At 34.8% G+C, this 15,079-nt stretch overlaps 1 protein-coding gene across 1 annotated transcript in view; it reads right to left on the reverse strand.

The window, feature by feature from the left end:
* Window positions 1-15,079, reverse strand: part of HCN1 (hyperpolarization activated cyclic nucleotide gated potassium channel 1) — a gene marked incomplete at its 3' end in the record, with an annotated part of 206,757 nt that overhangs the window by 61,478 nt on the left and 130,200 nt on the right. Inside the window, exon 4 of the mRNA XM_082784316.1 lies at window positions 8,869-9,087. Coding sequence (XP_082640442.1) covers window positions 8,869-9,087 — 219 coding nt within the window. The remainder of the gene's footprint in view (window positions 1-8,868; window positions 9,088-15,079) is intronic.

The following is a 15,079-nucleotide window of genomic DNA, read 5'->3' on the forward strand; positions in this document are numbered from 1 at the left end:
CCAAAGGAGGGCTGAAAAACTCCTGATACTCTGCATCAATAAAGACTTTTCTGCATGTGATCACCCTCCTCTTACTTATGTTCTCTGTAAATCAGAAGAAAAGAAAGACATATATTAAAAAATAAATTAAAAAAAAATAAAAATAAAGGGTAGGGAAATGTCTTAATTAAGAGAACAGACTCCTATACATATACATATGTATTTGATAGCTACTATCAAATGTATAATAGAAAACAACCAGAGAACCAGTTGCCTTCACTTTTCTTTTAAAAATGTTCAATGGTTGTTTTTTTTATTTGTATGTTTGCTTTATTTCTGAAAGATTATAGTATTATTTTTACATGTTCATCAAATTCTGCAGTGAAGAAATACATTCAGCCAGCTCTGTCTATAACAAAGAGCAGTGCATAAATAAATATTTTTTCTATGAGACTTTACAGATGTTTACATGAAAATGACATTTTTATAACCCCAAACTATACAATGCTAGTATTTTGGGGATTTTTATGAAGAGATCTGCTTTCATTGTGCTTTTAATAAATATTTAGCATTTAGCTTGCAAAAATCTGCTGTAAAGGGTAAGTCTAGTGCATTTTATGAAAACACGGAGATAAAAACATTTTACTTTCATATTATTAATGAGTTTCTATTTTAATAGAGACTTGTCTCTTTTCAAATAGAAACTTCTTGAATTAGTGTTACAGTATTGTTTCAAGGTTACTAACTGCCTGGAAAAAATGATGATTTAGCACACAATACAATGCAAAAGACTGTTTAAAATGTTATTTTGCTGAGAACAGGTTTCAGTCCTACTGCTGTTCCATGAACCCCATGGCCTTTATAAATGTATACTGTACATCTTAGTTATAGAAATAACTATGTTTTCAAGGAAGACATGCTTTAATTACTTTTAATTAATAATTTTAATTAATTTTAATAAATTTTAATTTTAATTTTTTAAATAAATTTTTAATTATTATTTTTTTAATTACAATTAATATTGAGTACTATTTCCTTCTGCACGTGCAGGACACAAACACGATCAAACTAGTGTTATTGAGATAATTGTTGCTAGTTACATCTCCCCTGTGTGAATCGCAGAGTTGTCTCTTGTTAAAAGGTAATTTGTGTTACATTCTAACAGAGACTTTGAAAAAGATAAATTAGTTCATTTCTTTTTTCCTTTTAAAAGTAAAAAGAATATATACATATATATATATATATATATATATAAATAAAAGCTATGATAATTGCTGTGGGGAAAAAAAAAAAAAAAAGGATGTTTGTAAAATCCAGATTTAGAGTAACTGCACACCTTCACAGTTAATTTTATATAGTTGTCATGAGGATGGCTTAAATTGTAATGAGCTTGCCTGAGTTTTCATATGGAAAGCTGTTAGAAACCTAATCTATAATGCAAGGCAGCAGAACACTTTATAGGTAAATTACCCACAACACAGCAATAAATCAAAGGAATTCATGTCTGTCATTTTAGAAGCAGCGGGAGTCTATTATAGCTTGGCACAGGTACGTTGCAGCCGGATGGATAGCACTTGGCTTGCATGGGACATGCTACTAGGAGGAATCAGTTGCCTTTTTAAAGATACAAGGCAAAAATAACCAAAACAATTACCTGAACAAGACTGACTGTAACAAGAAACTGAACCACAATAACAAAGTACCAGAACAAAACAGGACAGCAGTCTGGTAAGAGTATTCTGATTTTTATTCTTCTCCTGAAGTCTTACCCTAGTCAGTTGCACATGAAAATACACAACATAATAATTTTGTCATTGCTGTATTGTTTAAGGTGAGTATCTTCTGATTTTTGTTTAGGGAGAGAGAGGGAATTGTTTTTGTCCTGTTTTCTCGTAATAATACGAGAAAACTATTGTTTTGCAGTTCAAAAGCAGGTAAGATCAAGGCCAAAATAAATATCACAACTATGAAAAAATTCATGTAATTATAAGAAATGAAAAATAATAAAATGAACAGAAAGAGCGAGCTAATGATGCTAATAAATGCCCTATCCTGATGTGACAAATATTTTCACATTCAACAAATAAGTCTCTCTCTGTGCAGTCCACACTAGCAGTTGAGCTCTAGAGGTTGCATTTACACCTTCCTTTAGATGTTAGAGGGTTGAATTCATGATGATGTAATTATGCATCAAGATATTTAAAAGAATGCACACAAGTAAAAGAATTAACACATTTATAAGTACAAGCATGTTGTTTAGAATTACAGTTGCACTCTTTGAAACCATCTCGATATTTTTTTCTGAACTGCACCCTTATGTTTCTTCTCTTTCAGATTATTTTGCAATTCTGCGCTATAGCAGAATATCTTTTAGATATTTAGATATTTAAAATATAGCAAATATCTTTTAATAACCCTCTACACTAAGAAATCTCAGCACCTTCTGCAAGTATCACAGAAGACAGGAATACTGTATCTGTTTAGCAGCTTGTCATTTGATGCTTGCAAAAACAGCAAAAGATGATAAAATGAGTCAGAAATAATCCAAAAGTCAAGACTTTCAGACCCTTTTCTAACTATAAGATCCCCTGGCCTTTGAAATAAAATAATAAAATCAATACTTATAACTACCAGAATTAAACCACAGATACTGGCTTAAGAAATGACTTTCATTTATTCCTTAATATTTAGAGAAAAAATACATTTTCTGCTTCTCAGTACTGTAATGACTATAATGCTTTTTTCACAGTCAATACTAGGTCCTGAAGGTCCGAGACTGTAGGAAAATTTAGCAACTCTTGTACCCAATCACTCATAATACACTTCAAAAATGGTTCACTATTTAAAATATTGCTCTGTGGCAGAGCTGAATAGGATATAAATCACTGCAAGTTAATGAGGTTTTTATAAAAATTGCAAACTATGGACTGATATTCAGTGACAAGATTTCACTTTAGTTTCTTCTTTTTTATTTTTATTGTGAGTAGATGTTACCTCAGCAGGAAGTGAACCATCCACCCTTTTCCAAAATAAGTAACTCTTACGTTAGTGTAGCACAACTGCACAGAATAGATAAAATTAATCTGCAAAATGGCTCACCTGCTCCTGTAATCTGAACATGACATTACCTATTGTTAAAATTATACTGTATAAGTGAAAATGTGCTATTGTTAAGTAAAGAGAAGGAACTGAGACCAATCACAGAACATTTTTGTGTTACCCTATTTTCAAGTTTTCTAAAAACCACTAGCAGCATCAGCATCAGAAAAGCCTTTTTTTTTTTTTTTTTTTTTTTTTTTTGGAAATAAAAAAAAATATAATGTGTTCACCATGAAAAACTACTGAACTTGCAGATCAGTATTTCATGACAAACTTTGGTGATCAGATCGGACCCAAGAATTAGATGGTAAAACCCTGGTACTTCCTGTTTCACTGGGTGCCTAGAAATTCAAAGATTTTTATTCATGAATGGTATATATAGTATGTATCAGAAATTCTGCATTAACTGTTTCAGTACCTCATCTACCTGTGGACTACAGCAAAGACAGCCAGTAAAGCTGACAAAAAAGATTGTATATGTATATTTAGTTTAATTGAACATATACCAGAAGCTGGTACAAACCCAGTAAAACAGTGATGTGGTCCTCTGCTTGCTGTAGCTCATTCTGTCCTATGTGTTTGCACCACCTAATACCAGTACCATTTCCTGAAGTCCATCAGAAATCTGAAATTTTCTGCAGTAATCTTTAAGGGGGATATCTACAGATGTCGAAGGTTTTACAGAAAAGTCTCCTAGCTTTATTAATGAGCATACTAAGAACATGCCTTATTCCACCTTGAGTTTAACTACAACATGCTTAACGCTTTAGAAAAAGTGGAAAATATGTCTTCTTTTCCTCATAAGAAAATGCAGAGGCATCACCAGCTGAGTGAGGGGTGACCAAATCTTAATCTACTCCATGGTACAGCCAGTTCATTGCTTTCGGCCCTGTGCACTACAGTAACTGCTCAGAGAAAGAAGCACAACTCTGCCCCAGCATTTATGTTGTTTTTCTGAGAAAAGATATTGTCCCAGCTATCAGCAGTGCCTGTGGGTTTTCTCACAACCAGTTGTAAATGTCCCTTGGAAAAGGTGGAGGATCTAAGCATGTTATTCCCCAGGGAGTCAAAGCCATTTGCCTTCAACCTCTGGGTGCAACAAATTTTCCATTCCTCTCTGCAAAGCAATGTGGTTTGAGCTGCTGAGGTGAGGTGAGGACACTCCTTTTACATTTCTTTCCACCTGCTGCTTCTCAGGCACAAGAAGCCTGGAGTGGGCAGCAGGGACACACTTCTGTTTGAAGCGCTCAGGCATGGGTCAGCTCTGAAACTGCCTTCACCTTTCCAGCACTGTCCTCTGCTCCTGCTACTGCTTGAGCAGGGGAGTCAGCATCATCTGTTCTGCTGGTTGCCTCAGGCAGGAAAGGTAGTCCCTCTTCCTTGCTTTTGGAGGAAGGAGCTCAGATGTGTCATGGCACAAGGTGTTTGAGTATGGGCTGCAGAAGGGGAAAATTGGAGGTACACCTCAGCCACTGATGCCACCAACCAGCCCAAGAGCTTGCCACTCTTTAAAGTACACATCAGGTGTGTCTCTCTCCATGCACTTCACCAAGAATTTAGATATCCAAACTGGTGCAGTGACAGGCAGACTCATAGAGCTGGTGAAAGGCATGATGCTGCACAATCTAAAGCTGTCCTCCTGTACTAACCCTGTTATTCATTTGTAAACATTTATATGGATACCTAAAAAGAAAATGAAAAATGAGAAATCTGTGCTTCAAATCATGATTGTGATGCCTATATAATCATGTCCATATAACAACACCCAAAACTAATTAGCAAGTTCCTTTTAAATGATCTTTATATGCAATTACTGCTTTTTCTCTCTAGAAAGTACTTTTAGGTCCTTTTCTCTCTTTGAACTAGACTGATTTTACCGAAATTGCTAAAAGACCATAAATTAAGAGATAAGATACAAGTAGAGTATAGGGTTAGAAGATGTCCTTTGGGGTATTTGAAGTCAATGTCAAGCTCAGAAATTTTTCATATCTGTAATAATGATTTAACATATCTTCTCAAGATTAGGACAGCATTCAGTATATTGAGAGAGACTTTTTATTATTATTATTATTATTATTTGCTATGATATTTTTATGGCCTTAGCAGAGGCAAACATCTTTTAGATATGGTGAATTCAGAGATTTTAGAAAATTTCAAATGACTTGTTACTTAAAATATGATTTCTGTTTACTACTGCATTCATCTCTAGCACACACCAAAGACTGGGAAGGGAAAGTGCTATGATAACATTGATTTAATCTGTCCTTTCGTAAGGTAGAATGATTTGTCAGATTTTCTTATTGAAAAGAGAATAAGAAAATACAGGTGTAGCATACGTGGCTTGGACGTCTTTCTCCTCTGACATGCCTTGGTACTTCAGTCATTGAAATCAAGTTCTGACTTACATATGCACTCTGAGAGGTAATTTTTTTTTCTGAGAACAGTTCCATTCATTTCAGCAGAAGAATCTCTGAAGTTGTTCCTCAAATTGACCAGAATGTACCAATGTAGCCTTTTTTTTTTTTTTTTCTTTTGGTAGCAATTCTTGGTATGTGATTTCATCTTCCACCTTCTACATTTGGTAGCTAATAATCACTTTCAATTTCCTCTGATAAACTATGTCTTTGGCTCACAACAATAAACATGTGGAGCAATATTTGCTTCACCATACTTTGATTTCTCTCAGCATGCAGTGCTTGGCACAGGTCAAGTTCTTAGCAGGTGCTCTTAGATAGTGTTTGACATATTTGGCTTAATGAAAACTCTCTCTTGTCTTCCTGTGTTTTTTTCTTCCATTATGAATTATGTCTGTTCTAGTTTTGCATGCCCTGACCTTTGGAAGGATCTGAATGAGGAAGATAAGGTGATCTCAGCAAATCTGTCACCTCTAGCTGCTTTCAGTGTAAGAACGACCAGAACTCTCCTTCCACTAGTTGGTTCAAATGTTGGATCTCATGTCATTTTAGCTAGAGGACAGGATATTCTAGCATGATGTTACTCAGACCTAAGAACAAGCTCTTTTGTCATATCTGTTATCATTCTATGTTGCCTAGCAACTTGTGGTAATTCCATTACTTTCAGTATCTCTTAAAAAAGAAACAATGGGGACTAGAAACACACAATCCTACATATGTAAAACTAATAAAAATATTATTTTATCATTTCAACATACACACAAAAAAATATGAATAAGTCACTTTCTCTTATGTTTTTTCCAACTTTTGAAGTCCAAGAAAAAGGAGTAATACACTAGGTAAAAGTAGATATTACAGTATATTTATTAAAACCCTAAAATGTGGCTAGAGATTTGATTTACCTTTTTCTTGAGTCTCAGTTAAATGAAATGTAAGCTATTTTTATCTGCCTGTAATTTAAAAAATATGCTGACAAAACAGATAGCACAAACTAGTCCTTGAAATACCTATTTATCTAGAACAAAGTAAAAAAAAAAAAATATATATATATATATATATAGTATTTACTTTAGTACTAGTTTTATAATTCTTAGGCTATAATCAAATATTTATTTCAAAATATGTTTTATTAAACTATGATAAAGCAATAGACAAGAACATACAATCATGTCAGCATATTTGTTATAGCTGATGATACACATATGATTTCAGTGCCTGAGAAGTCAGAGGAAAAGTTCTTTAGTTAAGGCATCATTTAACTCTAACATGTAATAATTGGCATACAAATGGTTGCAAAAAGACAGAGAAATGCTTTCTAAAGCATATAAATATACAATTTCTGTCTCACTTCTTTCATTCCTTATTTTCTATGCCATGTCAGACTCGTGCCTCTGCTGTCAGGATACAAATAAGCATGAAAAAAATGAAAAAGAATGAAAATGTCCAGAACTATGGGAGTGAAAAATACCATGTGTTTCTATGCTAATGTTTAATAAAGACTGCAGTCTGGGTTTATTTAACATATTTTAAATTATGAATACTTTTACACATGCTCTGTATTTCTGTAGCTCAGAACATTGTGATATCATGCTTCATCCAGAAGGCCTGAGTATAACGATTATGATGAGGTTCCAGGTGAATGGCGACATTTCTGCTGGTTTGATATATCTGTGTACATGTATATATGTGTATCTACTAACCTCTAATGAAACTGCAGTTATAATAGGCATGGAATTTTCTTCTTTAACCTTCCTATTATGCCTATTGTTAAGATACGTCTGTCCCATGGGTTCCTATAAATGTCTCATTTTGATAAATTGCTTCCCTTTCAGCAGGCAGAAGAGATCATGGCGAGCACCAACAAGACAGTTAGTGTGGGTTAAACCAGGAAAAGCCCTGTGACTGAAATGGAAAAGGGAATTTCATGCATCCACTGACAGTACTGAAGTTTTTAGATTTGTCATGCTCACTCATCCTCTCCTTCTAAACCTGCTGTCTTCACTGCTATTTCAAGGTAACACTGGGATTTCTTGCTTGCAAACTTCTGTTTTAAACTGCTGTGAAATTAATGTATTAGCCACCAAATAATTTTTCTATTACTGGACTTTTAGCACATCCTTTATCTCTGCCTGTCTCTGATATATTGGCTCTGTTGTCTTGTTGCAGCTTGAACTGAACAAAACTGAATGTAAACTCTTCTACCATACACTGACCTTCTTTTCTCTTTCCGTGCCTATAGAGAAAACACCCTACTCCATTCTACTCACAGATCTTTTTTGGACTTTTCCATTTTTCTCACCCAGCAAACTCAGCCCATTCTTTTTCATCTTCAGCACATGCCAGGGTCACCCTCTCCTTTACTCACTCTTTGCCAGGTTTCTCACCCTAGTTTATATTACCTTACACTAGAATTTCTGCTCAGTTTGCCTTTCTGGACTTTCTTATGGACCCATGCCAAATAATACTGCTCAGGCCATGTTTCTTATTTGCTGATTTGAACACTCTGATTTCACTGCTTTGTTTAGCTGACCTCTCTCCTGGCATAACTTCTCCAGTTCCCCATTTTCTATACTATCTTACTTTGGTTTCTTTTAAGCATCTCAGTAATTCTATACATCCTTATTGTCGCTTGCTGAGGGATCTCCGTACTGATTCTGCTTCTTTCTTCCTTATGACGACATTCCTAGCCTCATCACCTGGTTTCATAGCTTCACTCACACTTGCCTCTGTCTTTTATTGCACAACTGGCAGTGCTAGTTAGTGCATCTTCGTGCTCATTCCTGACTCTGTACCTATTTACTTCTTTTTAATTCTAGTCTTATATATGAGGAAACTAACAAAGAATTGAACGCTCTTTTTCTTCCTATTTTGTAAAGAACTCTTTTTCTTCCACTCTCTACTTTTCTATCCCATGACTACTGTTCCTTTTAGACCCTGGAGAGGTCTAAATAGATCATGGATTAAAGAGTAAACAGCATCATTACAATGCAAACAAAGACTTACTTTTAGCATTTCCTTGAGGTAATTCCAAACATAACTAATTGATGAGGGACTGGTCCTCATTCAAAGGCCATTATTTTGATGTTGAAGTTTATCCCTAAACTGCAGTGGAAAGGAATAACAGGAAGTTGTATAGACGTATCTAAGTGACCAACCTCAGGGCCACCATTCAACTTACCTAGACTAAGTACTGATATGGTGTAGTACAAGAATACGATTAGCCCATGGTATTTCCTGAATTCCTTTGTGTTCAATAACCTTCACAGAAGGATTCAGATACTAGATCATTTTTTGTAAACTTGTAAGCCCTTTTCCACATTTAAAACATTTTTTTATACTACTTCAAAACTTACAAAAGTACATAAAAAGGAGTTACCTTTTCTTGATATTGTCGCCGTGAAGAATCCAGAGACTGAATGAGGGCAGTAGCATGACCAACAAACATGGCATAACATGTAGCCCCCACTATCATACTCAACATGGTTATCCAGAGGTCGGACATGCTGACAGGGGCACGAGCTCCATAACCAATGCAGAGCATATGGCTCATGGCTTTGAAGAGTGCGTATGAGTACTGTTTTCCCCAGGAATCATTCTGCAAGAAAAGAGACAGATGACTGAGCCAGCAAGCAGCTGAAATTACAAATATGTTTGTATATGAACAGTGGAATCACTGATTACTGGCTCTGAAAGAGTGGTCTAGTAATGTATCCTCTGTGCACAAGAAGGAATGTTCCTTCTAAATTAATTTTTAGATAAAATGTCAGAGATTCTGCCAGGCATTACTTAGCACAGTGATGTGAAATACATTTGACTATTTTAAACATGATTGTGTTCTCAAACTTGGGAGTTAACCTAATTACAAGGAGACTAAAGGTCAATTTTATTTTACAGTCCATGGCAGAAGGATTAGAAAGATCAGAGCATGAAGACTTATCAACCACAAGAAGGTGGCACTCTGTTTTAGTATATATGAAAATACTCCTAGGGCCCCATTTCTTTCTTTTCAGATTTGTTGATTTTAACATACAACCACATATAATCTTATCAGCTGTTTGGCTTCCTAAGGAGATTTAAAAAAACGTATTTGTTACATGCCTGTTTATCCTTTTTATTCCCATAATTTTTGTTTATACCAGCAGCACCTCAATTCAAAAGACCTCTGTTTATTTGGCAAACTGCAAACCTGTGTTCATAGCCACATGGCTCAAAAAAGATGAATTCCTGAGTCACAGAATCATAGAATCATAGAATGGAAGGTTAGTATCTTTAAGGTTGGAGGAGACCTTAAATATCATCTGATTTCAAAACCTCTGCTATGGACAGGAACACTTCCCCCTGGACCAGGTTGCTCAAAGCCCCATCCAGCCTGGCCTTGATCCAGGGATGGGGCATCCACAGCTTCCGCGAGCAACATGTTCCAATGCCTCACCACCCTCAGAATAAATAATTTCTTCCTTATATCTAATCAAAACCTACCCTCTTTCAGTTTAAAGCCATTAATCATTCTACTATCGCTGCACTCTCTGACAAAGAGTTCCTCCCCAGCTTTCCTCTAGGACCCCTTTATGTACTGGAAGGCTGCTCTAAGGTCTCCATGGAGCTTTCTCTTCCCAGCTCCCTCAGCTGGTCTTCTTACGAGAGGTGCTCCAGCCCTCTGATCATCCTCCTGGCCCTCCTCTGGTCTCGTTCTAATACTTCCAGGTCCTTCTTGTGCTGGAGACCACAGAGCTTAATGCAGGACTCCATGTGGGGGTCTCACAAGTGCAGAGCAGAGGAGGAGCATCACCTCCGTTAACCTCCCTCAAGGTCATGCTTCTTTTAATGCAGACCAGGATACAGGTGCCTTTCAGGGCTGCAAATGCACATTGCTAGATCACATTGAGCTTTTCACCAATCAGTACCCTGAATTTCTTCTCCTGAAGGATATTCTCCATCTACTCATCACTCAGACTGTGTTTATATTTGGGAGTGCCCCAGAACAGGTGAACAAACTTCCACTTCACCTTTGTTGAAACTTCATGAGATTTGCATGAGTACTGTACTTCTGATACATAGCTACCTCTTCCAACTCTCTCTGGAGATTAGAAGACCTGACAGCTCCTTCACAGAATTTTGATATCTGTAGCTTTACAGATTATTATATACATATTATTACAGACAGCCAAAGGGGGCATTCCCAGAGAATAGCAGACACTTTAACATGTTCAAAAAGCCTGAGGAGTCTTGGTTAGATTTTTCTGTTTTCCTTGCCAAAGGAATAAAATGAGAACTGTTTTATAGCTGTTGATCATCCATTGCCCAGGAAAACAAATTGTGCTTGGAGGCATGCAGAATACATGAAAAAACACAGTGTTTACCACAAGAAACTGAGAATAATTTCAGAAATGAAGTGAAGAAGGAAGAACTGAGATGACGTTAATAAGATTAGGCAGTTATCCAGTATTGTGTATAACATACAGGACCAAAAATAATAATTCTGTAAACAAGCAACCATCTAAACCAGTGGTAAAATTTCTATATAAAACTTACATATGAAATATCAATATCTGTGTCTCTCACTCGTGCAAGCTTTGTTGAAATTTTCTTTTGTTCTCAGAGATATACAGCTTGCTCTCTTAAGAGAGCCTGCTCTCTTGCCATCTTAAAAGCCATACTGATCTTATTTTTCATCTTTTCAAATGTGTTGTCTAGACACTTATGAGCTATAATAGCTGGTAATAGGAAATAAGCTAACCATTCTTTAACTGCAGATAACAAAAGTATCATGTATTTAGTAATATAATAATTTACAGATTAAAGGTCTCTCTACTTTTACATTTGTTTCTCTATATAAGTTAAAAGTTTTCATATTTGTGAAGTTTTCTCTCTTTACAAATGAAACTTCTGTGATGTAAATTCTGTTAAGCAATAGGTTTTCAATGTCTGTATGAAAAAAAAAAAAAGAATTAGAGGAGTCATATTGTTGATCTTTGATGGGTTTCACTGAATAAAGAGGAAATCAGATTTTGTTGTTTTTGTTTTGGCGCTTTAACAAATGCTCAGAAGAGCATTTCCTCTCCATCTCCCATTTTGAAGGGCTTTACTTCTAGCTGATATCAATCTTTTTTGATACCATTATTTTTTGAAAGCCATACCAAACTCCTTAGCAGTTATAGATTTACATAGACTATACTGAGGAAAATAAACTACTTGCTGGGAAAATAAATAAATAAATAAGGCTACATGCAGCACTATTAAAAGCACAGTATTAAAGAGTCATAAAGATCTGAACATCTACAGTTCTTGCAGGGCTGTATGCAGCAGATCCTGGTCCTAAACTGTACTTTTTAGCATAACTATAATAAATACTAAATTAAAAAAATGCTGATCTTGTCTATCTTGATCTTTTCTTTATCACAGTTGGTGTGATAAATCTCAAAGTTCTTTCAATAAAATTATATTTTTTACTTTTATTTATTTATTTATGTAAACCTAAAGCTTGTTGGTTTTATTTCTTGACTGAGATCCTTTTAAAGTCTGTTAATTAAAATGGTAAGTAAAATACCAATGTCTTTAAGAAAAAAAATGATAAAATGGAAATTTAGGAAATAGGCCTTCTACTAAATATGTAAGAGGTTGAAATGTGGTACATAAAATACCACTTGAGAAGAAGTACCATGAAGGAATGAAGCAGTTGCAGTGATAGAACAGCAATTAAATATGTGCAATAAAATAAACCATATATAACCATATATAACCATAAACCTACATATAAAAGCCAGAATAGGACCCAACAATTTAAACAGTCATGATTTCATCTGAATTCAGATAAGAAGTCAAGGCCATCTCAAACAGCATTTTTTTTTAAATAATTAACATTGGACGTCACTGATAAGATTGTGATAGACTTTGTTATAGGCAAGGTATATTTCAGACATTTGTCATGGGATGGTCCAGAGGAACTGGCCCTCATCTGGGTAAAAAGGGCTTAGCAGAATGAAAAAAAGACATGGTGAAAATGTCTGGGAAAAATAAATAAATAAATAAATAAATAAATAAATAAATAAAATGTAAATTCAACTTGGATTTGTCTGAACATTTTGTTGTTGCAAATGCATGCCAATGTTTTTTGTTTGTTTGTTTGTTGTTTTTTTTCTTAATAATCAGTCAGCTCTTGTAGAACCAGTCTCAAATGGTGGTCTTTTTAGTTTCTTTATTTTGTGTGCGTGTGTGTTTGTGTTTGTTTTTGTTTTGTTTTGTTTTGTTTTGTTTCTTAAAGATGATGCTGAAAAAATATCATTATGGAGGGTGCAAATTTCAGTACTGTTACTCATGTTGTTCACCAGTTTATCCAAAATATAGAAACCACTTAAAAAGAACACTGGTGCTAATGTCAATTCTAATTCTGTAATTCATGAATGCTAATACCAAAGTTACTAAATAAAAAACTAATAATAATTATTTCACTATTTTTTCATTTATGTTGTATAACCTCGGGGTTTGGCAGGAACAGCTGTTTCAATGTCTAAGGTTGGAATTTTCCACCACCTGAATCAGGCTTCCTGCTCTTTGCTGTACAAAACTAAATCATAGTGACCACTTCTCTGCTACTAGCTTGCATGCATTTTTAGTAAGAAACATTTTTGCACTTAGATATTAAGGCAATTTTTACATTCACAGATAATATCTCTGAGTTAATAAAAAGCTATACTACAAAATAGACCAGTGTTTACAAATTCAGCTTTTTATTAAATGTTTCCCTAATTAAATGTTTCCCTAAATGGTAATATTTTGTTTTTAATGTATAGATTAAGGAAAAAAAATATTTTCAACCACTCAGTAAAAAAGGGTATTTAATTTCTTAGTTGACAATGGGCTGATCACTGGTTCCAGATTAGCAGTAATCGGTTTAAAATATTTTAAATGAAATAACATTAATTTGGAAAAACTATTAAAGACTATAATTGTGAAATATACCAAAGCTGTTTATCCAAGGATTGATTACATAACCTAGCTTGATAACATTGGGAAATCTTCACAATTGTGGAAACCATGATAACTGATCATTTGTAATTTTTGTAGGTATATACATTAACTTAGCAGATATCCTAAAATATATATTCATCCCTGAGAACTCCTGATTTTAAAGATCTGTTTCCAAGCCTCTTTCTGCACCTTTGTCTCATAATTTCAAATCTTCTATGGATATCTTTCTATAATATTAACTTTTCAGCTTGTAAGAAAGGTCATGGCATTAGAAGATGCCTTTATCTAAGATTTCTAAAATAAAAGGCAAATTATTTTACTCAGTGGATTAAAAAACAGCTTTCTATTTTACTGGAAACTATGGAGATTTTCATGAGAAGATTTTATTGTCATCAGGCAAATCAATTCCATGCCCACATTGTAGCCATTCCCTTAGGCACAGCTTATCTTACCTCAGCTATATATTGAGATATAAATTGGTTTAGAAATCTCATAGCAAATAGACTATTGCACAGACAGTGTTGTTTTCCAAATTTTTGTCTCAGTTCCTTTCTCCTTTCACATCACGGATACTGTATGTATCACAGAAACTGTGTGTGTCTCAGTTTGCAGGGGGGTGCTTTATAATTGTGTAGCAAAGATTGACTTAGGCATTAAGTGAAATGATTCCTACAGTGATCTTGGACTCAGAATTCTAATTGTCCCCCCCAAAGCCACAGTATGAATGGAGAAGTAACATGTCCATAACCCAAAGAGCTTGCCTTGTAGACAGTAATAGACACTCATTCATGGCCACCATTCACTTTGGGTTCTCCTGAAGGCAAGTGATTTCTGAAGGAGCAAAGACAGATATAAATCTTAACAGGAAATACATAGACTATGTCTATACTAGTAAATTATAAAATATTAGAAAGTGTTTCAAAGCTCTGGAACTTTAGAAATGCTCTGTCATGGAGCTGTCCACATAAACACTCTCCCAAGCAATACCAGGTCTATTTGGGAGCAGTGCAGGAAGCTAGACAGTACATAAACCCTTTGGTTTTAACATTGTCACAGAAATCAATTGCATAAATCAAATGTAAAATTCACAATAGGGCTTCAAAGGTTGAAGAAAGTATGAAACATTCTTGATAGCATGACAGCACACAAAATAACGCAGCAGTGGCCTCAAGGAAACACCACCCTAAAATCTTGAGGAGATGCTTGACAAAGTTACTATAAAAATTACAATCTTTTCCGAGGGGAATTTGATTTACCTGTACTTGTATCTCACATAACTTTACCATGACTTACTTCTTATATTTACCCGCTAACTTTTATTTCTAACAGCCTTTTAAAGACTTGTAAAATCTAATAATTATTTAAAACATAGTTCAACTAATCAAAAAGACATCCTAAGAAAAGGCTATATCTGCATGTTTATGATGCTTTTAATTAGTATGTCAAACACAACTAGAGGAATGGACAAGTGTTTCTTACTAAATCCTGTGTCATCTAAATTTAGTGGCCAAAAACTGTTACAGTGAACTTTCCAAAAAAGCCTTACTGACCTCTAAAGTTTCTCATGCTCTTTGTCATCTACACATCTTCAAATTCTGGATCTGCTCTCATATTTCAGA

Source organism: Aythya marila (assembly GCF_965140915.1).
Source record: "Aythya marila genome assembly, chromosome: Z".
NCBI lineage: Eukaryota > Metazoa > Chordata > Aves > Anseriformes > Anatidae > Aythya > Aythya marila.